Source organism: Physeter macrocephalus, chromosome 18 (genome assembly GCF_002837175.3).
Source record: "Physeter macrocephalus isolate SW-GA chromosome 18, ASM283717v5, whole genome shotgun sequence".
NCBI classification, from domain to species: domain Eukaryota; kingdom Metazoa; phylum Chordata; class Mammalia; order Artiodactyla; family Physeteridae; genus Physeter; species Physeter macrocephalus.
In genome coordinates, this window is record NC_041231.1 from 66,642,850 (window position 1) to 66,667,906 (window position 25,057).

Sequence of the window (25,057 nt, forward strand, 5' to 3'; positions counted from 1 at the left end):
GGCATGTGGGATCTTCCCGGACTGGGGCACGAACCCGTGTGCCCTGCATAGGCAGGCGGATTCTCAACCACTGCGCCACCAGGGAAGCCCCAGACTTTTTGAAAGTAGAACTGTGAAGAGGAAAAGTCTTGGAAAATATAAGGAGCCTGAAATGTTTTTATTAAAGTGGGCAGTAGCAGCCCAGTCTTATTAATTCCTGATCCTTTTGATCAAATATTTGAATTGAAAATTCCAGCTTAAGTGGAAACACAAATGAGTGAGGCTCTTAATAGGAAAGCTATAATATGAAGAGAGGTCTAATAAGGAGGGAAAAGAACAATGGTATTCAGAAGGCAGTGCTGCCATAGAGATAGAGTTGATTCATTGATTCATTCATCCATCCATCCATCCATCCATCCACTCACTGTTTATTGAGTAGCTAATGTGTACCAACTGTGTTTTTAGGCACTGGGGTGAAGCAGACCAACTTAAGAGCTGCATGGTATTAGTCTTGCCTTTCTGTACACAGGAGTTTCTCATTCCCTGAGAGGTGTGAGCTAAAAGAGGTTCTGGGTTCTCCGGCCAGTGCCTGGGTTTTGCCCACATGTGGATTAGAGCAGTGGTTCCCAAACTTGGTTGAAAATCAGAAACACCTGGGTGATTTTGGTTTTTTTAAAATACAGATTTCTGAGCTCTACCTCAGGCCTACTGAATTAGAATAATTGAGGTTAGGGTCAAATATCTATATTTTAAACAAACCTTTAGATATTTCTGAAGGATAAACAGGTTTGAGGGCCAAGAATTCCATGTCCATCTTCTCAGTACTTTGCGGTTGTCTTTGTGATCATCAGGCTCTTCATTAATAATGAAAAGATCGTTCCTAACAGAGTTGGGGAACCAGCTGTCTTTAGTGAAACATTAATATAGAAACTCCTAAACATGGGTATAATCTTTGTTAAACATCAGAAAAAGAAACCCAATAGTCCAGTCCTGAATCCAGTGCCAAAAAACAATGGTATCTAAAGTCAGGGTGATCAAAATGTATAGAATATCTGCTATGTAACAGGCAGTTTATACACTTAATCTCATTCAAGCTCTCTGGATGCATATGGCATCTCTGGCCAGCCCTAATAGAGGTACAGCACAGACCCCTTGGATAATAGAGCATGGCTCCACCATCTGTAGGAGGAGCCCATTTGCCATTTAAAATATAGCTCCTAACATGCTGCTGGGTATTAAGAAATTCATTAAGTCATTGGTTCCCAGATAGGTGAGTACAGGAGATCATTGCTAACTAAATGGACAGCTGTCACACCACAGACCTACCTAGATGTGGCCTGAGATACCAATGGTGAGGGGATGTCCTCCCCAAAGGAGAGCATTAGTATTGCTCTTGATTGTCCACTTTGCAGAGACAGACATGGATAGAAGTTAAGACTGGTGGGCAGTGCTGGATTGCTTGATCAGAGAGGTGGAAAGAGCATCCTTGAAAGACTGTAGACAAGGGAATGAGGGGAAGAGGCGTATGGAAGGTCCTGTGGTAGTAGCACAAAGTGGGCAGATCAGATAGTATGCACCATGGAGTAGGCCCTCAACAACCAGGTCAACTGATGACCTTCCCAGAGGAGGCAAACCACGCCCTCTTCAGCCACGCAATGCCTGTGCACTGAGCATGTGGTGGCAAGGATGGCAGCCATGCATGGCCCCACAGACTGGACTCCCTCTCCCTCAGGCCGGCCCATCAAAGTTCTGCCAGTGCTGAATGCCAAACAGCCCAGCAACAGCAGAGACCTGTATGGAGCCCACAGTTTGGCAGGTGGGTGGCAGACTGATGATACCATAACCCTTCCACCCTGAAGAAGGCAGCGATGCATTCCTGCTGGAATTTATACCTATTCTGGGTATGGATTTGCCTTTGCTCCTTACCATCAAATACTTCCTCCAATGCCTAGTCCATCTTTGTGTAGATGCAACCTGATGGTGCTTCGCCTTGGATCTGGCCCTGGACACCTCCTTTTTCCTTCCTCAGTGCTTTTGTGTCCCTGCAGCATGAGAGGGACATTAGGCTCCACTCAGCATTTATGTATGTACTACACACAATTTCCAGGGAATCAAGGTTCATGGGGCCACCCCTGAGAAACGGGACACAGAATCCAAAGAATGTCTTTCCTGTCCTTCTGCCATGAAGACAGTTCTGAGATGCATTTCTCAAAGCACCTTGGAAGGTCCCAAAAGGAACCGGAACACTTGAAAGAGCTAGAGTGATAGTGTGAGTTGATTCCTCTTGACTGCATTGTACAGAGTTTTACAATAAAGATATGAGCTCAGGTAGAAACTGCCTGGTTTTCAAGCAGAGATCAGAGAGATTAAAATGAGGACCATATAACATGAAAGCTGACTGTCTTAGGTCCGAAATAGTAAGAGATACGACTGAACAAGATTGTCCAGTCATAAAAGTCCCAGTATTTTTGAGTAAAACAAATTAACTCAGCTATGCAGCAAAAATCAGATTAAGGGGAATACATTTTCACTCAAGTCCATTGTTTAGATTAGCTTAAATCATTGCATTAGAGAGAGAGGTATAGGGTGAAGAAGCAAGGCAACAAGGCAGACTTGGGAACTAGTCAAGAAAACACTTTTTTTATTGTGGATACTGGCACATGGAACTGACTGAAGGCAAATATATTAGAAACCTAACACATTTTTAAGAGATTATGTTGCCAAGGAAGCCACTGGTTGGCTTGCAAAGAGTCTGTGACTGCTAAATATTAAAGCAACTCACAGTCTCTCAAACCTCGTGAGCAGGATATGGTCTAGGAGAATTCTTGTTCCCGAAGGAGGGCATCCTCTCCACCAGCCTACTGCAGATACAGCTGTGGAGGATGGTGGATAAGGAAAAAGCTTCCAGAGGGCAAGATGGGAGCCTTAAGGGTGGTTCTTCCCAGGTATCTGTCAGAGAGGCTTCAAATGCCTACCAGGCAGGATTTCATTACTGGGTGCTATAACTCTCCCTTTTTGCCTTATTTTGAATGGGTGTCTTTATTGATGTTATGCTGTCCCTGTTAATATACCTATAACATGCGTGAATGTGTGTGTGTGTGTGTGTTTTTTTTATTTGTGTTGGAGGGATGGTAGGGAACTTTCTAGTTTTTGAATGGGTGTCTTTATTGATGTTATGCTGTCCCTGTTAATATACCTATAACATGCGTGAATGTGTGTGTGTGTGTGTGTGTGTGTTATTTGTGTTGGAGGGATGGTAGGGAATAACTACTCTTTCTAGTTCATGGGCTGCCTGTCCACTCCATGGTGCTACATCATCTGGATTGCACATCACCCAAGATCCAGGTCTTTGAGTGTCGCTGGATGAACATTTGGGAAACACTGGGTCATCTCCCTTGGGGAAAGGGTAAGTACATTCTCTTTGTAGACAGAAGAGTGAAATAGACATTGGGTGAATTGTGGCAGAGTCTTACTTGTCAATTAATAACCACAGTTGCCTTTTCTCCTGGTTCAAAACTGTACTACAGTTTCCCACCATTCTTGCAGACAGCTGTAGCCATGTGGTTGAGTCATGGTCAGCAGGACGTGGGTGTAGGTGACGTGCACATCTTCCACTACCAAACCATAAAATACTCCTCTGTGACTATGTTGCTTTCTGCATTCTGTCTTACCCTCTTTCCAGCTGAGTGGAGAGGGATTTGAAGTCCGTCATGAGAAAGAGACACACATTGGGAAGAGGGTGGTCCTCTAAATATAGGCTACTATGCAGCCTTTGAAAAGAATAAAGCCATCATATGTGTACAAACTTGCAAATGGGTCCATCATATATTTTTAAATTAAAAAGGGAGCTGTAGAGCAGGATGTATAGTTTGATTTCATTAAAAAATATCTGTGTGTGTGTGTCAGGGAGAAGGAGGCACTGTTTGAGTGTATACAAACTGTATAAGGTACGTATATCTTACAAGCCAAAAAAAAAAAAAAAGTGTTAGAAAGAATGTACACCAATCTTGTAAATGTTGACTCTCTCTAGAGAATGAGATTGGGGGAAGAATTTAACTTATTTCTGTTTCTATATTCTTTAAATTTTGTTTAAGCTTGTATGCTAATTATAATGTTTTCTGTTCCCTGTAGGATTTAATAGAAATAGGTAGTCTCTTTTTATGTATTTATTCTTTTTAAAAATAACTCTTCAAAAAGAAGCTGAGCCTTCAGGGGCAGAATGGGTTTATTTCCAAATCTCTTTAAGAGATTTGTCTACAGTTGGCATAAAAAGACAACTTTGCACCAGGAGAAAAGAGAATATTCCTGTCAGCATGCAGTACACACACATCTATAGATTGAATTTTTCAGTGTAGCAGGGAAAGGCAACAGCAATCTCTTAATTCTTTCCATTTCTGTGGTCCTCTCTGTCTTAACCAGTTTTTTTCTCTTCCGTTTCTCTCATGCCTCTCTCAGCTCTAACTGCCAACAATTTGCTCTGGGCTGCAAGATGCCAGAGAGAAGTGAGTCTGTGGATGCAGAGGTGTGCAGGTGAGTGCAAGTTGGTGACCAAATACCCAGCACCTTCAGGATGCTCAGTGCCCAAATGTGGTCCTGCAGACTGGAACTGAGGCACGCTCTTCAACATGTTTTCAAAGCTCAGATCTGAGAAGAGACCGAAGAGGTTCTGCCTGAGAGGGCTGTGGAGCATCCTGAACCAACACAAGCTTGTTGTCCTCATGGTGTTACAGGCAGGAGAACACCATGGGCTGCAGTCAACCAGCCAGGGCTGGGCTCCTGCATCCACTGCATCCTGGACATGGAAGCCAAGTGACCCAGCTCACCTCTCAGCTGCCTTTATCTCCCATGTGAAACTGCAGAAATAATATTGTCCAGCTCATGGAATGATTAAGGTTAGATGAGGAATGTGACCCCAGGTAAGCACTCATTCTAGCAACTCTCTCATTTTTTATAATTATTATAAGACTCTGACTTGGATACATCAAGGTAGATGACTTCCAGATTTGTTTCAAGCAAGTGTTCTTCAAACTTCCGAGAGCAGCACATTACTGAGTCATGAAGTCAATTTAGTAGGCAGCCAGCATTGAAAAAATATAATGGAATAGAATAATAATTTTTAAAAAACAGAAGACACAGCACGTAAAAATCTAAGGTCAAATGCATTGCTTACTGTGGTCTGAGGTCAAGTGAGTTTGAAAAACAATGACTTGAAGCCAAACAAAAGTGACAAATGGAAAATTTTCTCCAACAGTCCTCTCTGTTCTATTCAGTTCTCCCCTTTCAGGTAAAACAAGCAGAAGGTGAAGGGCTTTGGAAACCAGCTGTAATGAGAGCTGGTTTTTTGAGAGGTTGATAAAATGTACTAATATTTTTTAATTTTTATTTTATATTGGAATATAGTTGATTAACAATGATGTGTTAGATACAGGGGTATTTTGACAGAGCATGAGCATGCTGGGCTGATGTGAAAAGTCAGAGACAGTGGTTAGAGTTCATTCAAAAATCTCCATGTGCGGGACTTCCCTGGTGGTGCAGTGGTTGAGAGTCTGCCTGCTAATTCAGGGAACACGGGTTCGAGCCCTGGTCTGGGAGTATCCCACATGCCGCAGAGCGGCTAGGCCCCTGAGCCACAACTATTGAGCCTGCACATCTGGAGCCTATGCTCTGCAACAAGAGAGGCGGCGATAGTGAGAGGCCCGCGCACCGCGATGAAGAGTGGCCCTTGTTTGCCACAACTAGAGAAAGCCCTCGACACGGGTTCGAGCCCTGGTCTGGGAGTATCCCACATGCCGCAGAGCGGCTAGGCCCCTGAGCCACAACTATTGAGCCTGCACATCTGGAGCCTATGCTCTGCAACAAGAGAGGCGGCGATAGTGAGAGGCCCGCGCACCGCGATGAAGAGTGGCCCTTGTTTGCCACAACTAGAGAAAGCCCTCGCACAGAAATGAAGACCCAACACAGCCTAAATAAATAAATTAATTAATTAATAATAAATAAATAAATAATAAACTCCTACCCACAACATCTTCTTAAAAAAAAAAAAATCTCCATGTGCTACCATTTCCCAAGTATATGGGGCAGGAGATGAGGGTTTGTTAGAACTAGCCAGGCTAAGGATTTAATTTGTGTTTTTGTCTGAAACTTTTCCTATTAATTCAAGTACTCAGAACGCTGACAGAAGGCCTTTAAGATTCCTTTAATTCTATAAACGCATCACTTAAAATTCCTACTTTTAGTAAGTAATGTTTGAGGAGAAAACCTCATCATGTTTAGTCTTCTGAAGTGAGTGAAGAAAAGTGAAATCATTTTGAATTATTTTTCTAAAACATTATAGAGTATGTCAATGTTTATGGATTTTTGTGTCCATTTCTACTGTTTCTTCATGAATATATATGTATTTTTGCTCTATACAGGTAGTCAAATACAATGAAAGCAAAACATAAGAATTATTAAAAACACATGGGAGGAAACCCGGTTTGGAAGTAGAATTAGGTTGCTTGCACTGGCATTCTTAGGAAATTTATGCCCAAGGAATTGGTTACCACTAACTAGCAGAAACTACATTTTTTTTTCCGGACACCATTTAATATGGAAAAACCATTTATAAATAATCATGATAGTGTAATTGTATATATTGTTGTTGGTTTAAGTTACTTTATTTGGTATTTCCTTTTGTAATACTATGAGCCATTCATTATAAATACCTTTAGCTCCAACAGAATTAGCCACTTAGTATTAATCAGAGAGGAAGATTATTTAGAAAATATGACTCAACATATATCATGCGATTTTCCTCTTTGTATCATGATTTCAATTGAAATATGTCTGTAGTGCTAATTATAGAAATTCCACAGAGAGTTCTGTTGGAATCAAACCAAACACTCTGAGTCATATGTTTATCACCTAATATATAACAAATCACAATTTTGATCATATTGGCTAATGTGTATTGCTTTAGTATCTTTAAAGAAAAATAGAACAAAATTTTAAAAATGTGTATATCTGTTTATAGTTAGACAGATATATGTAAAGATATATACAGATCTGTATCTGTCAAAATTTGTATAAATATAAAGATTTTTTGCAATGAAATGGTAAATGTCTATTATTCCTTCCTGGAAATGGTGCTTGTGGTTTGGTGGTTACACCTAGGGGCTTAGGAGCTGGGGATGTTTTGGGACTCACATAGTTGCATGGATTAACCTTGAAGGTAGATGATGGAGAGGTCTTGAATTAGTGTGTGATCACATCATTAGGCTTTTTCCTAGAAGACTTATAGCCAAATCCCTCTCAACCACTTGTTCCCTTTGAGACTGTAGACAAGTTATTTAAATTCCTAAATCTGTCTTCTTATCCATAAAATACTGTACATAATAACTTTAGAAAATGTGTTTTCCATTCCCTCATACAGGTAGATCAGCAGACATATTAAAGACCAACGGGAGATAACTAAATCCAAGGGTAAATACGTTTTACTTAGGTTTGGACAGCCATATAGCAGATTGTTAACTACCCCCTGATGAATCCAGCTTGGATATACACATCCTTCTCACCGTGACTGTGAGCTTGGCCATGTGACTTACTTTGTCCAGTGGGGCACTAGCAAATATAGCAGAAGCAGATGCTTGACAAGTACTTGTTCACTGGGGATTAGCTGCTAAGGATGCTGCCATCACCATGAAAGATCCAGGGTCTACTGCTGCAGAGGTCATGTGGAAGAGAACCACGCCATCCCAGCCAACAGTCCTTGCTAAACAACACCTGAACAGATTGGCCTCAGTCTCACCACCAGATGATTGTACCTTCATGAGAGACCCCAAACAAGACCATCAGAAGAACCACCCAACTGAGCCAAGCCCAGTGAGAAGAATTACAAATAATTATTTCAAGCCACCAAGATTTGGGTTGGTTTGTTACTTGCAATAGATACCTGTTAACATTCAGTTATCTGGTAGGATAAAATTTTTAGGCTATTGATATTGAAATCAATGTGACACCTAAGAATGATCAATCATATAAATTAACAACATGTATCACTTGCAGATAAGAGAGTAAAATAGCAAATGTGCAAAGCATAATCAGAAAATAAGTTTTAAAATTAAAAACATAGAGTTGACTTTGTGAACAAATTTTCTGTGCTGGATTACTACTTTGTGCTGTATAGACAAAAACAAGAAATATATTATATATGTGTGTGTGTATATCTATATGTATATATATAGATATATAATTGGGTAACTTACTGAAACATGATTTTCTATGAAGCATATGCTGGAAAATCTTGCACAAGGATTCTTCACTTTGGGTAGTGGTCCTACAGGTGCACTGCACTTGAAGGACAGTCCCAAGGGTACCAATGTAAGCTGCTTTGCAGTCATTACTTCTGGAGCAAGTGAGGTCTTGCTTGCTTAAGGTACTGATGCAGGTCTCATCCTCATGGCACATTCTTATCACATTCTGCCAGTACTTTGCCTGGAATGTTATATAGCGCCTCCTACAAAGAGTCAGGAAATGGAATTAGTCTCTGAATAATATTTCACACTAACATGTAGTGTTGCCTCACCTAACAAAAGATTGACGTAAAGCAAAATGCCTTCTAGATGCTTCTAAACATAGTTGAAAACTAAGTTTGGGGCTTCCCTGGTGGCGCAGTTGTTGAGAGGCCGCCTGCCGATGCAGGGGACACGGGTTCGTGCCCCAGTGCGGGAAGATCCCACATGCCGCGGAGCGGCTGGGCCCGGGAGCCATGGCCGCTGAGCCTGCGCATCCGGAGCCTGTGCTCCGCAACGGAAGAGGCCACAACAGTGAGAGGCCCGCGTACCGCAAAAACAAACAAACAAAAAAACAAAAAAAACACACAAAAAAACACAAAAACTAAGTTTGTACATTCAAACATCCCAACAGAGAGTGAGGTAGAAAACACAGAGAAAACTTGTGAATTATTTTCCTTTTGTGTTGAAAGACAGAGGTTAAGTTTAGGATTCCCTGGATGACTCTTCCTTCATTACTAATTTTATTTCACTGGGCGATGATCTGCAGTAAGAACTCCTTGGGAGATTTAGTAGCAATAATTTCTGAAGCAGAATGTGGTTTTGAGACTAGCATTTGGCCATTGGCTCCCACCAAGTGATTTCAGAAAAGTCTCTTGAGTTTTCAAGAGAGTTTTCCCACAGGATGGGAGGTACTGTATTCTTTCTCAATATTTCTAGGCAGACTATTTAGAGTTAACAAAATGCTCTGAGGTTCTCTGGCAGCATGAGCTAATTTAAGCAAAACATGAGTTTATTTAATGGTCGAGATAATCCATTAGAACCATATCCATTCATAACTTTTCTGACTACATATATCATTCTTGTTGTATTAGCTTTGAATAAAATCTGGATAGTGTACAATAATTTCATATTTGAAACTTTCACAGTAAGAAAATATCTACTTAGTGGAACCAAGAATATTATTCTTCCTATTTATCACGTATAATTATTTTTTCCCTGTCTTGAATATGTCACCATGAAACATGCATGAAAACTCTCTGAGTACATGTCTTTTGTCCTACGCTTATTTGCTTTCATGATGTTACTCCGCTTACATCCATAAATCACATTATTTTCAATAATCTTGTATTTTAAGTCATCTTAAAGGAATCAGCTTTTAAATACAGTGGAAAATTTAATTAATATATTAAAATTTATATTTAATAAAATACTACAAAGTTTTTGAGCATATATTCTGAATCAAGAACAAATATGAAGAAGAACAAATATGTTCCTTTAATGCAATTAAGGGTTTTATATATAAGATGCCATCTAGATGTAAGCATTGGCAGTATTGGTTGTCATCTATGAGGTTGACAGGTGCCATTTAGTCTTTCTTAAATATATGTTTTACAAAGTTTAAGTTGCATGATTTGCCTCCTCATAAAAGTTATTTCATTCAAAAAAGTAGTTGTGAAATTTTGCAAAAATGATGATATTTAATTAAAAATTAAAATATTATAAAAATACTTTGGTATACTTACTATCTAAATTATTTGAAAAAAATTAAATATGGTAAAATATTTTATATTATAGAAATTTTGTTTTATGTTTGAAATGTTTTGCTGTGTAGCTGTTTCATTATCCTTATTTTCTCAATATACTGCAATTTCTTATTCTGGTTTATTACTTGAACCATTAATTATTTAAAAGAGTAATTTTTAAAACAGAGTTGATTACTTTGCTTTTAGTTTTGCTGTAAGTTTCTGGTTATATTGTAAAATGTAAGAGAATATGGTCTGTGTAATTTCTGCACACAGAATGTATTACATTTGCCTTTGTGACCTAATATATAGTCATACTTTGTGAATATTCCTTGGCACTTAAATATGTCTATTGTGGAGTTTTGCTTTTAAAAAGTAGGTAAAATTTCTTGTAAGCAATTACTTTTTTTCACTACTTTCTGGAGTTCATACATATGGAAAAACAATGTATTGTAATTTCCTGTAAATTCCTAAACATTTATAATTGGCAAAATATAATCTCACCTCCCAGTGTGTATCTGTATTGGGCAAATTAATTTAAAAAATAGTTCTTTATATCACCTTCTTTGGCCTTTTCAAATAAACAGAGGAGTTTCAAGACCAATCATGGAAAGAGTAAGTGGGTACAGGGACAGAAGTTGTATTTTAAAATCCAATTGCTCTGCTTTGCCCCATGTATAAGGGCTTCTGCAGGAAAGATCCATGATAAAGTTTTAACATTCTCACTGAAGAAGTTGTTTTTCATTTGGAGATTTTTTTTTCCATCTGAATTACATTAAGGATAATTTAATATAAATACTGGAAATCTCCCTAAGGCAAAATCTGCTTGAGAAAATGACAGAATTTGTCTTTTCATCTTGACAACTAATATTGTATAATATTTACATCACCTCTATAAAGTGTTCATTCAGAGACTATTTGAACATGGTGAAAAGAAAAAGACACACAATCCTTACTCCCTGAATTAATATATAAAAAACAGGAATTACATAAGAAGAGACATGTATTTGTATATTAAAACATTATAAAAATGAAGTAAGTACAGATATTCAAAAGTGCAGGGAAATGAGATGAAGTCTTTTGAGAGCATATCGTGTTCCAGACCCTGCACCAAGCACTTTGGAGAGGTTGTGAAACCCAGGAGTCCTTGTGGAGGAAAATCAACAACTCTGTATCAGTCAGTCTGAGGAGGTGTTGATGCCAAAGTGAGGTTCATGCAAGAGTGTGTGTTTCAGAATCCATCACAGGGCTTCTCAAGGACTGTAGCAGCAGATCCCATCACTCAACATTAAAATATGGTATTTGATAGGGAAACTCAGATATATCATCCTGAGAAAATTGAGTACTAATAACTCAAAGATAATGACGTAGAGTATCCGGGGCCCTGGCACTGGAATCAGGTAACGCTTGGTACCATCCATGGAGACATCTGGCATTTTTACAGGGATTACTTAAAAAAAAAAAAGTGTCCTCTGGCTGGGTAAAATGTTATTTGGTTTCACTGTTAGTGAAGATAGATGATAGACAGTAATATTTTATTTGCGATATGAGAAAAATAGTGCAATCAAATGTTTTTACCACATTTCATTGATTATAGGAGATACCATTATTTTATTACAACTAAAATCACGTGTTGGCATTTGTTATTGTTTTAATACTTTTTTTTTTTGGTCACTGAGCTTAAGACGCATTCCAAACATGTTAGGGATATTAAAATGTGCAAAAATTTTGCATCTTTGAATCAATGAAATATAATAGTACACTGAATAAGGATTTTTGAGATATAAATGAGTTTGAAAAATTTTAATTTCATTGTAAAAAATATTTTTATTATTAATTCAAGAGAAAAAATTAGTAAAACAAAATAACTGATAAACGTTTGCAGGAATAGATCCGCAAATAAAACTTTCTTAAGAACTTTGACATTCTATATAAGTTGAAGCAAAAAAAAAATAGTCAATGCTTTAGCACTCTGTTGAGATCTTAACCCTTTATCTTACAGAATGTGTGTTATAGGGAAGCTGTTCTCTTTTTTTGACAAATGTTTACAAGATCTGCAGCTACTTTGCAAGTTGGAATGACTGACAGTAAAGGTGTGAGGATAGTTAAAAGGCGGAAGGAAAGCAGTTCACCAAGAATCAGCCCATTCAGGAAGTGATGTCATTAAATCTCATTTGCCAGTGGTTCAAGCAAGGTGACAAATGTGACAAATCTTGCCCTAAGCTATCACACCTAGCCACTTCTCCACACTAAATGTTTATTTTGACCTTTAAAGGAATTTGCTATATATGGAGTTTTATTCATTTAAATACAATTAAATAAAATAGTCCCTAATAGAAGGTGCTGGGCAAACAAATTAATATGAATTTGTTGGGATAATTATCCCAAGAAGAAGCAGAAATTTCATCCCAATTATTGCTGGTTGTTAAATAAAGCTCCTTTAATGTGATAATATCAATGTTACAGATAGTTTTGATTCATCAAGTTTATTCAGTATCCTCTTTCTTTCCTCCATCTTCTGACTCATGTCAAAAGAGTCTCACTTAACTGGCTTTCTTACCACACAAAAGATCAATTCACCTTGAATATATAAGGAAATGTGTTAATGAAGACCACAGTGAGGAGAAGAGAAAGCCAAGGTGTTGGTTTCAATTTATGGTTTCCAGGAGGAGTTACCTGCAAAGGTAAAGTCTAGTCTCAACTAGCAGCCAGAGTGGAAATTTTAATAAGTGAGCACATCATTCACATCTGTGCTCAAAATCTCCCAGTATCACTCTTCTTTCTCTGAGTAAATCCATTCTCCTATTCCTCTTCCCCTTGTGCACTCTACCCTCCTTGCCTGAGATCATGCCCTACACATTTCTTCCTCAGCACTGGCTCGTCCTTTTGTTTGGTATCTCATCTTTCCGATATTTACTGAGACAAGCTCGTTTTCTCACTTATTCAACTCTGGTAAAATGTCTCTACTGGGGCCACCCCATTTGTATTGCAATTCTTTCACTCTTTCTGCCCATTCACATTTCCCCTTATTGCAAGTGTGTGTGTGTGTGTGTGTGTGTGTGTGTGTGTGTGTGTGTGGTGTTCCACAGGGCAGGCATTTTTGTATCTTGTACCCTGATGCCTAAAATAGTAGTAAGTGCCTGGTAATTATTTTTTGAATAAACAAATACATGACTAACATCATCGCCTCGAGAATTAAGGGTGATAAGTTGGGAAGAGAAAAAGGGTGCATTCTTGACACCATGGCACACGTGTGTTGGGGAAATCCAAACTCTAGTTCCTTCCTCATCTCCAGCCTAAGACACAGAATATTTATTTTGAAGTTTAAAGAGTCACCTCGTCAAAATTCTATGACATTTAACAGCCTTATATAATCACACCCCAAAAAAACAATAATAAAAATGACATACAAGACAGGTCTATTAAGCAATTCATGGGTCTCACTTGAATATGAAATTTTAATAATGTTATTTCATGACTACCCAATCCTGACAAACTGAATTTCTTTTATTCCAAAAACATATTCTGCATTTGAATTTTGAAAAGGATACTACACATGTACCAAGGATTCAAAACTATGAATTGTCTGGCTTTATTTACATCATGTTGTATGATGGTGGGAACTCTAGCTAATGTAATGAGATCAAGTGTTGGGACTAGACTGTAACAAATAAGGTGCCAAAGTCAGAAAGTAAGGTATGCGTGTTTTTACTCACCTGCATAATTCATCATTTTGGCAGCTGTGAATTATATCGAGGCAAGTTGGGGCTGGAACTCTGTTCACTGCACATGGCTTGCTGTGAAGAGCTTCTCTGGACTGCTGACAAGGTACATCAGAAGGAGCACAGTCACAAAAAGCCAACATCTGGGCAGTGTTAAAAGGCATATTTTGATAGAAGAACTGGATGGCTGCTTGGCAGTGTTTCACATCACACAGGTTTCCATTTGCTGAGCAAGCTTTCAGGTAAAGGGCCAACTGTGTGTTACAGAGCACATCCGCCACACACTCTTCCGCCACTTCCAAACAGGACCTGATGCCTTTGATTCCTAAAAGCAATGATATGCCCAGGTCATGGAAAAGTAACCAAAAAGCTGTACATACAGAATCTGCAAAACACTGTGAGAAGTCCATGAGCAAAATTCAATGATGTACCCATGTGTTATTTTTGGCAAACATTCCTTTTTTTCCCTTTAGAGTTAGTATGAACTTACTGGGACCTGAATAGTGGACTATTTGCATCATCTTTCATCTACACTGGCTACGTATTGTGATCCAGAAGTGATGGGAAGTGTGTAGGGCCAAAACTGAGTTGCAGAAAAAAATTCTTGAGTCCAAGTTTCTCAAATGTAAACAGTAAATCTTCAGAAATTGCATTTCAGCTATATAGCTAATGGTGCATTCAGTGGCTCAAATCAAAATGTTCTTGTTCTGTTGCACTTTTTATTTGGGGGGCAAATCTTGACTAAAGGCTGTAGTTACTCCAACATATAAAAATGTTCACATTCTGGAAAACACAGGTATGTGTGAATGCCCCACCCCCAACACATCCATATACACAAAAAGACCTCAATTTAGTTTACGTGATCAAAATATCTCTGAAATTTAATGAAGACCTAGTCTTTGGTTTTAATTGTAAAGTATTCTTCAGCATAACTCTGAATAAACGATGGATGGGCAAAACAGATGTTTGTCATATGAGTGGAAGACATGCAATGATTTTGTTGCCTTTTTTGGTTTTTTAAAAATTTTACTTATTTATTTATTTAAAATTTTACTGGAGTATAGTTGATTTGATTTTGTTGCATTTAGCAGTATTAGAATGATAAAAAATATCCACACAATTTATTTTGTAATGGCATATCTTTAAGAAGCATAGTAACTACATTTTAAATTATATTGTCCAATATTTACCATGCAGATCAAAATAACAATTTATAAACATTACCATGATAGGAAAGAGTAGTTAGATTCCACTTGAATTTATTATCCTCTTTCATGTTATCTAGGAGGGAAACAAAGAGACTATTTTATTAGTGAACAATGTTCTAAATTTAATAGGAGAATGTGGACTACCTTTATGAGTGAATAATCAAGCAAAAGTACATATAAGCTCATGTAACCCTTATTTAACCCTTGATACACAAAATGAGTGAGGTACAGATGAAGGAAAATAAACCCCTGAAATATCATTCAAGTCAGTTAAACAGTCCTGCTCTGAGTATCCAGTTTCTGGAAGATTTAAACAAATGCTAATGACTAGGCCATGTGCTCAGAAGTAAACAAAGAGTCTGTCTGGAGAGAAAGAACAGAAGGAATATTGTCTGAACCAAAAAACTCTTCCCAGTAAGGTCTTAATTAGATTGAAAAGCAATTTAAAGACTATTTCCACCTCTATCTTAGCCTCCCAGAGTTTTTAGGAATTGTAAGTACAGAATTGAAGAAGCTCGTTGATGGAAGTCAACTTGGTGACCATCTAATGCTAAAATATTTCATTCAAGAAGCATTGGTTGAGAGAGCTGAATCCTAACCACTAGATCACCAGAGGGGAGGGAGAGGGATGGAGCGGGAGTTTGTGGTTGGTAAATGCAAACTGTTACATTTAGAATGGATAAAAAACAAGGTCCTACTGTATAGCACAGGAAACTATATTCAGTATCCTGTGACAAACCATACTGGGAAGGAATATTTAAAAGAAAGAATATATATATGTGTATAACTGAATCACTTTGCTGTACAGCAGAGATTGGCTATACTTCAATTAAAATAATGATATTTAAAAATCTCATGTAATTGTTCTTTCTTTCAAAGATCAACTTTATAAAGAAAAGAAAAGAAAAGAAAAGAAGCATTGGTTGAGTCCCTACTATATACCAGGTGCCATATTGAAGACAAATCGGCAGTCCCTATTGTCAAACCTATTAGGAAATAGAGACACACAAACAAAATCAAAATAAAATAGATGGAGCACTAATAGACATATGCATAAAATGATAGAATTATCAGATTTTCATTTTAAAATAAAAATTCAATTTTTGCCATTGGCTATTAAGATACTGACTTCTGTTATGGCATAAGTGTCTCTTCATGTTTCAAATTGTCCTGACTTGAGCTGTCTGTCCAAACTCCCTGCCTGCCCATCTACTGCATATATATGATGGTACAATCATAAGAAAATTCTTTTTACCTCCCGGTGTGTCACAGCCTTTCCAGATTCCTTGTTCCATCTGTTCTTATTATACATGGTTTTCATTTTTCTACTGATTAATTCTCAGCTTAAGAATCACTATCTCTTCTGCAACACACTCCCCTGTGTTTCTGAGATGTTCCTTCTGTGCTACTATTCCATATTGAATGAAATCCCAATAAGCAAATTTCAGAGAGTTCTACAGCTTTTGTAACATACAAAAATCTAGGCTAGACCTTCTATGATAGGTTAATAGCCCTGCTTTGGGACTGTTTGGTAAGGCTGTGCCACTGATTAAAACATATTCAAGAAACTGAGTTCACTTACTGTTATGAACTAAATTTTGTCTCCTTCCAAAATTTATATGTTGAAGCCCTAACTCCTGGTGTGGCTGTATTGGGAGATGGTGTCTCTAGGGAAGTAATTAAGATTAAATGAGGTCCTAAGAGTGGGGCCCTGATCTGCTAGGATTTGTGTCCTCATAAGAAGAGACATTAGTGAGTTTCTTCACTCTTCCCTCTTCACACACACACACACACACACCATGGAAATGTTCTGTGAGTACATGGCAAGGAGCCAGGAAATCTACAAGCCAGGAAGACAGCTCTCACCAGAAAATCACCCTGCTGGACTTTGATCTGGAACTTCCAGCCTCCAGAATGATGAGAAAATTAATTTTTGTTGTTCAAGCCACCCAACCTCTGGTATTTAACTAGGGCAGCCTAAGCAGACTAATACACTCACAATATGAGTAATTATTACAAAAACAACAAAACAATTCTTTTACCATGGGGAAACAAATTCTATCATGGACGCATGCTATATTATATAATATGAGTAATGCATTATAATAAATTCTCTGCACATTAATCCTAATTCTGTATGGGGCATACATTGGTATATACACATTTTTCCAGAGAATATTTTAAACAGTAGCTTAATTGCTGAAAAGGAGATAAAGGGCAATATGTCATGGGAACACAGAGAAACATGCACCCACCAGACCTCCATCTGCGTTGTAAGATCATACACATTAAAAAATGCACACTGTTCCCGCTTCTTGATCCATTAATATCAAAATATATGCAGACTGTGATATCTTTTCACCTTGCTACCACTCTTGTCCAAGACACCATGCATTTCTCTGTTGACCTCATTTAGTGACATGGACTCATTTGCAATCCATCAGTGAATGACCCCCAGTTCATACCTACAGTACAGATCTCACTTCTGTGTCATGCAATGAATTTAGATATCAATTCCGTACCTAGAACTGTCTACTTGATCTCTTCACTTGGATATCTAACAAATATTTCTCACTTACCATGTACCAAACTAACTCCTGACCTCTCCTCTGTCCACACCAAATCCTCTTCTTCTGTAGTTGTTCCCATGTTAGTCAATGAAAATAATGGCAACCACATCCTTCTAATTACTCAGGACAAAAACCTTGGAGTCAATGTTGATTCTTTTTTTCCCCTTGCATCCCCATATGGTCCATTCACATAAAAACATATCGAGAATCTGACAGCTGTCCACACTGGTCCATCACCCATCATTACAAAAGCTTCCTAACTGGTCTTCCTACTTGGCCCTTATTTCTCTTCAGTCAGTTTTCAACACAAAAAACAGAATTATCCTGTTAAAGATGTAGATCAGATCATGACACTTCCTTGGCTCAAATCCTTCAGTGATTTCCTGTAACACTCAGAATAAGAGCCAAAGGTTTTGAAATGACCTACAAAACCTTTCATGATCTTGCCCCTGTTTTATTTCTGGTCTCATCTCCTGCATCTCTCCCAATGCTCTCTCGACTCTACCTCTAGTGTCTTCTTTGCTCTTCCTCAACCTTCTAGACTATCCCCAGCTCACCTTGAGCTTGTGTTTCTGCTGCCTGAAGTGTTCTTTCCCTAAATACCCACATGACTCATTCCCTTGCCTCTTTCCATCTTTACTCAAACATTAATTTCTTCAGATCAACTTTCTGGCCATCCTATTAAAATTACAAACCAACAACTCAGACTTCTTTTTTCCCCTACCTGTATTATTTTTCTCCTTAGCACTCATACTGTTTATTTTATTTAATTTTATTTTTTTTTAATTTTATTGAAGTATAGTTGATTTAAAATGTTGTGTTAGTTTCTGCTGTACAACAAAGTGATTCACTTATACATATGCATATACCCATTCTTTTCCAGGTTCTTTTCCCATATAGGCCATTACAGATTATTGAGTAGAATTCCAGGTGTTATACAGTAGACCCTTGCTGGTTATCTATTTTATATATAGTATTATGTGTATGTTAACCCCAAGATCCTAATTTATTGCTCCCCCCCTACACCCGCATGTTTCCCCTTTGGTAGCACTCATACTGTTTAAAATATACATCTTCAAATCTTTTATCCTATTAATTTCCTCTTACTGGATGCTACAGCCCACTACTAAGACCCCCCTTTTGGTGATCCCAGTATTCATTTCCCCATCTGCTCATCCTTTTCCAGCATTGCCTCATCCAAAGGAAGTTGCCACATCCAAGGCAGCAGACTTTTCTAGGGGACAGCTCCTATCTAAGGGCTAGTCCATGAGAAGGGGTCAAAGGAGCAGCTCCCGTGTCTCAATGGGCGACATCTCTAAAAGCCCATTACAGAGCCAAACATCTTGTGGAATCAACTGTTCGTTGTGGTCATTGTCTTGCCTTTCAATTTCTCCCTCCACCTAATCCTGTTTTTCTCACTTCTAGATTTTGTTCCTGAGCCCTCAGCCTAGTACTACTCTGTATGCAAACCTCTGTCTCAGAGTCTGTTTCCAGGGAAACTCACCAAGACACTCCTCAATTGAGAATGTAAAGCCCTAGAGAGCAATGGTTTTTGTGATTTTTGTTTGCTTTTTTTACTGCTTTTTCCCCAGGTCTTAGAACATGGCCTAGGACATGGTAGGCACTCAAAGAAATATCTATTAAGTAAATAAATCATCATCCCTTACTACATTATCTATTTCTTTAATTTTTTAAATCCCCTAAAAAATAAGAAGCTTCTTAAATGAAGGACAGTTTTGTTGTTGTTGTTTTGATCCTGCTGCACCAGACTTAGGACTTAGCACATTGTCAATGTCTCATAAGTATTTGTTCAGTGAATGAATAAATGAATGAATACAATTCACATTATTCTAAAACCTTTTAGCATTTATGTCTCTCTTCATAATCCCTTTTAGACATAGTCATAGTATTACGTTTTTTTAATTTTCATTGTCTAAGAGAAAGAAGAAGAAATGGGAGAGCAAAGTCTTTAGTCAACTCATATTTGTGATTATACTTAAGGTCCCCAAATTCCTCCCTTGAATACTGACCTGAAACAATGTCTAGGTTGAATTTATCTTCATTGTCTTCACTGAAGGCTGGAACTGGATTCATCTGAGCATCCTGTATACAAATGTCCTCAAACAAGCTTTTCCGAATTTCAATGCATTTTGCTTCTGAAGGGTCATTGCATTGACAATTCCACAAGATTGTTTCTTTCAGACTTTCTCTTAACGCTGCACACAGGTAGCTTCCATCAAGGGTTTTGCATTGCTCTGATTCCCTCCCACAGGTTTTCTTAAAATTTTCATACAAAAGAGCACAATGTTCAGATTCCTGGCAGATACGTGCTGCCATGACGCAGTAGCTCTTTTTTTCAATCGTTAATGACGTATCTTTCTGATGCAGCCATTGTGTGATGTTAGATTGTGCAGCCAAATATGAGGACAGTGCTGATTCTTCTATAAATAAAAAATGACTAAAAATTAAATATTATGACCTTTTAATGTTTTCTAAAAAGTGTCTAGACATATCTTTTATAAATATACCAATATCTATTGTCTTTCATAAGCCATTGAAAAAAAAATATTGCAAGAGAGCTATTACAAATGATCTTGATTTTTTTAAAAAAATTGAAATAAAAATATTGATTATTTATAGTTTATGTAACTAAACATAATGGTAATGCTCAATTTCATTTAATATTTTATCCTCATTTATTTCATCTTTTTATTACATTTTGATGATGATTGGTAGAAATCATATATAATTTAAAATACTTATAATCCATTATTTCTCTTCTATAAAATTTTGTGAATTTCCATTTTATCCTAGAAATGTATCTATACTAAAGTGTTTCTCCACAGTTTTTCATTATTTCCCCTTTAAGAAGCATTTTTAGACAGTTTTTTCCTAATTCCCTTACCCCCTCGTGAAATGTTAATTCCACAGATATATCGTGCATCTGTTTAGGGAATGTATGTATATCTATGCTTTATATATAAGTGAGAGGTTTTTTGCTCACCCCTAAGAACCAATTTTCACCCCTTGTGGGTTATATCCTCATAGAGAATGCATGTTCTACTAGAGAGTTCCAATAAGCACATAATTATATAAACTTTATAGAAAAAAGATAAGAAAAACAACCTCAATATAAGAATCCTTACTTGCTTAACCTAAACTTTCAGAAGTATACTGTCTAATTCTAAAATGTCTCATCTTCCTCTGAGGTCCTTTATGTGGATCTCCACAATGAAAACTTCCTTGACCCTACCATTCTTCCCAAAGTAACTTTTTCCCCTGGAGTATTCTTCTCTTAAAAAAAAAAAAAAAAAAGTTGTTCTCTTTTGTTTATTAAATGAGCTTTCTTATACCTTAGTTTTTACAAATGCCTCATGCAAGATAAAGATACTATAATGTATTTCATGATATGAAAATGTTTACTTAAAAACTGCCAGGGCATTCTTAGAAGCACTGTTCAGAGTACAGCTTCTGTACTGCATGGGTTTGGAGACACACACTGTGATAAAGTTTTGCACATTTATCAAACAACAGCTCACATGGATTGCTATAATTATTTAAATCAGGCTTCTCTACTGGAACAGAGAACATCTCTCCTACCCCTTTTGGCCAGCATATGCAGGCTTGTGTGGATGGGATGTATGTGAATTAATGCCATCCTCATATAATTAGTTCTATTATATTGGTAATTATATATTTTGAAATAATCTGTAAATATGTCTAAATGTCAATCTCTTTTATAGTACACATATATGTATGAGTATTTATATATATATTTATATTTAATAATCAAGGCTAAATGAAATAATCTGGCTAAATGCCAATTTTACTCTGCTATGTTTTTAGCTAACCAAGAGCAGGGACTGTCTTAACCCATCTTGATTTCCATCCTCCAGCATTTATATGATATCTACACATATTAACTGAATAATAAATATGAATGAATATATAATTTAGATGCTCAAAATGTGTTTAAAATTAAAAATAAGTGATATATTTATTGATCAGTTACTATGTGTCAGGCATTATGTTGAAAGTTTATCATATTAAGAAAAAAAAAGGAAGAAATGTCAAAGCTGATTTGCTCAAGAAGTTTACAATCTATAATAAAGAATAGAAAAGTGCACGTCTGTTACATGTTGAGAAATGTTTTGGGAATGCAAGGGGGAGAGAGAGAGATAGAGGGAGAGAGGCATCATATCTTGTTGGAGTGATGACCAAAGAGCTGGTGGAGGATGCTGCAGTTGAAATAGGTTGAAATAATAAGATTTCAATTATCATTTCCTTTTCTACTCTGAGCTAAATTAGAAGCAAGCAGCTGATGCTCTGGGTAAAAACCATGATCAGGCCAGGTCCATCATGAAGTGCATTTGTGAGATCATTCAGGTCCTCTGTACCGGGTTTCTATATTCCTGGCTTATCAACATTACCACAGAATAGCATTTAACAAGTATTTATTATGGAAAAAAAAATGGTTTAAATGTGAACTGATTTCAGTTTAACTGCTCTAAATTTGTATGTACCTGTCTGTGCCTGGTAACTATATTTTGCCAGCATCTTGGTCTAATAGAAATGGTCATTGAGATATAAATGAACTAGCCCTACTATCTTGAAACAAAAGTCAATAAATATTTTTAGTATTTCTATATGCTTTCGTCTCAGCCTACTTCAACCTAAAACTAGTAAAGACATACTCATTAGCTAACTACTGTCATTTTAGTCTCTATCCTTTTTGACTTCTCTGCATTTATAATTGTCGATTATTCCCTCTGTGTCTTTCTCTCTTTCACTGGCTTCAAAATTCTTCCTGTAGTTTTTGTTTTTCCTGTCTTTAAAAACTTCCTTGTGGTTTCATCAACTAGATTGCAAATGTTGTTATCAAAATACTTATATTCTCATGTCATATCTTTTCCTGGCCAGTCTTATCCTCCTGCATGCTTGTATCTGTTTCTTACAACCCACTGACTCCCAAATCTATATGTCCATTTTAGGATACTCTCCTCAGTGCGAGACCCATGTTTCCAAATGCCAGCCAGATGAGGTCCACTCCATCATTGCTTTTTTTAAACTATATATTCATCATGTGAAATGTAAAACAAAATACTAACATTTCTAACATGAATGTGCCATAGGGTGCCCTCCCAATGCAAACTCTCCAAATATAACTCACCACTTCTGTCCCCAGTCCTGTCTCCGTGTACAGCAATACCCTTGTCCCAAGCCAGCAGCTTCTATCACACGTTTAACAACATTCCATACTCCTTATATCCAATGGAAACCAATTCCTATTGATTGTAATTTATAAATATTTCTTAAATATCTCTTATCCTTACAGTCCTCAGCACCAGTGTGGTAGTTTAGGCATGAGTCACCTCTCTCCCAAACTCTTTTGATGGCTTTTTAACTGATATCCCTGGCCTGCATCCTTCCCTGCCTCCATTCCATCCTTTACACCACTGCCAACAAACGACATCCTTCAAAATACTAATTCTGTAGTCTTCTGTTTAAAATGCATTAGTAGATCCTCAAAACAACAGTTTGAAGTCTAATCTCCTTAGAAAGATATGTAAGTTTAATAAGTTCTTCCTTCTTATTAACATCTGGTTTCTTTCCAGTATCTCCTAAGACTCTTCTGTTCTATAATCCAGCTTTACCAAGAACATGTTTCTCCCCAGTGTCTTCTGCTTCATTCTACTTCCTCTGTCTAGAACATCCATTTTATTTCATCTCCCTAATGAGCCCAGTTCACCCTAAAAAGCCCGAGTCTGTTATTTCTTCTATGAAGGCTTCTAAGTCTCCATTATTTCTTCCTGTATAACTTCAAGTGTGTAACTGTGTGTGTATAATCTCACGTGTATCACCTCACGTGTATCACATTGTATAGGTGATATTTAGCAGTTATCATTTTCATTAAGAATTGAGACCATACAAAATATGTTTTCTAATACTATTGAAATTAGATGAATAACAAAGATATTTAAGAAATCCTCAAATATTTGGAAATTACACAATAGTATTATGAATAAACCTTGAATCAAAAAGAAAGTCAGAAGGGTAATAAAATATTTTGAAATAAATAAAAATGAAAACACAAGATATTAAAATTAGTAGATGTGACTAAAACAGCACTTGGAAGGAAATTCATGTAATGAGATGCTTACATCGCTGATAAGATTTCACCTTAAGAAACTAAAAAGTGAGGATCAATTTCAAGTCAAATCAAATGCAAAAGAAATAACGTTGAGAAAAATTGAGAGAGAAAGACTGAGAGAAAAAAGACAGAGACAGAGAGAGAAATACAGAGAAACAGACACAGAAAAAGAGAGAAAGAAGGGCACAAATATCCAGTACTTGAACAAAACTGAGGACATCACCTGAACTTCTTCAGACTTTTAAAGGACAACTTGGGAATATTAGGAACAACTTAGCAGAGTGATAGAAACTAAAAGAAAGGGTAAAATGGAAATTATAAAAATAAAAATTCAACAAATGTCTTTCAAATTCATTGAAAGGCAAACTACAAAAGAAGAAATAGAACAGTCTTGTAACAATTAAACACACTGAACATTTAAAAACCTTCCAGTGAAGAACAGCACAGATATCTTCATTGGTAAATTGAATTAAACACTTAAGGAAAAATTCTTTGTATATTATTCTAGAATTTAGAGGAGGAGGAAATATTTCCTAACTCATTTTGAAGACAACATTACCCAGACAACAAAATCAGACAAATACTTTCTAAGAAAAGAGAATAACATGCCAATATGCATCATGAACATAGATTTAAGACCCTCAACAAAATATCAGCAAATTGAATCCAGCAATATATAAAAAGAATAATACAATAATACATCATGACTGAGCAGGATGTAGCCTCAAAATGAAAGGCTGTATCCAACACTCAAAAATCAACAATAAAATTTACCAAATACCACTAAAGAAGTAAACATATGATCATTTCAACAGAGGCAGAAAAAGCATTTGCAAAATTTAACATCTACTTATCCATTCATGATAAAAATTCTCTAAGCAAACTAGAAATAGAAAGGAATTTCCTCAGCCTGATAAAGGGAACCTGCAAAGAACCTACTGCAAAAGCCATTCTTTATTGTGCAAAGCTGAATGCATCCCTCCAAAGACAGGTAAAAAGGCAAAAAATGGCCACACCAAACAATCCTATTTAATATTATACTGGAAGTTCTACTCAGAACAATAGAGCAAGAATAAGAAATAAAGGCTTACAGATTGGAAAGCGAAGAATAAAACTCTCTTTATTCTCTATTCATAGATAACAAGGATATCTATGTAGAAAATCCTATAGATTCTACAAAAAACAAAACAAACAAAAACCCCTAGAACTATAAAATGTCCATATAAAGTGTCAATTGTAAAATGTCCATATAAAATATCAATTGTATTTCTGTACACTAGCTATGATCAATTGAAAATTAAAATGTAAAATAAAGTGACCTTTACAACAGCATCAAAAAAGTGAAGCATATCTGTAAATCTTAAACTGTAAGAACTGTTATATTCAGAAGTACAAAATATTGATAAAAGAAA

At 36.8% G+C, this 25,057-nt stretch overlaps 1 protein-coding gene across 1 annotated transcript in view; it reads right to left on the reverse strand.

Moving 5' to 3' along the window:
- GFRAL (GDNF family receptor alpha like) overlaps positions 1–25,057 on the reverse strand; it is a 57,918-nt gene that overhangs the window by 24,542 nt on the left and 8,319 nt on the right. The window contains 3 exon segments of the mRNA XM_007107749.1: positions 8,223–8,473; positions 13,711–14,041; positions 14,941–14,997. Of these exon segments, the coding sequence (XP_007107811.1) occupies positions 8,223–8,473; positions 13,711–14,041; positions 14,941–14,997 (639 nt within the window).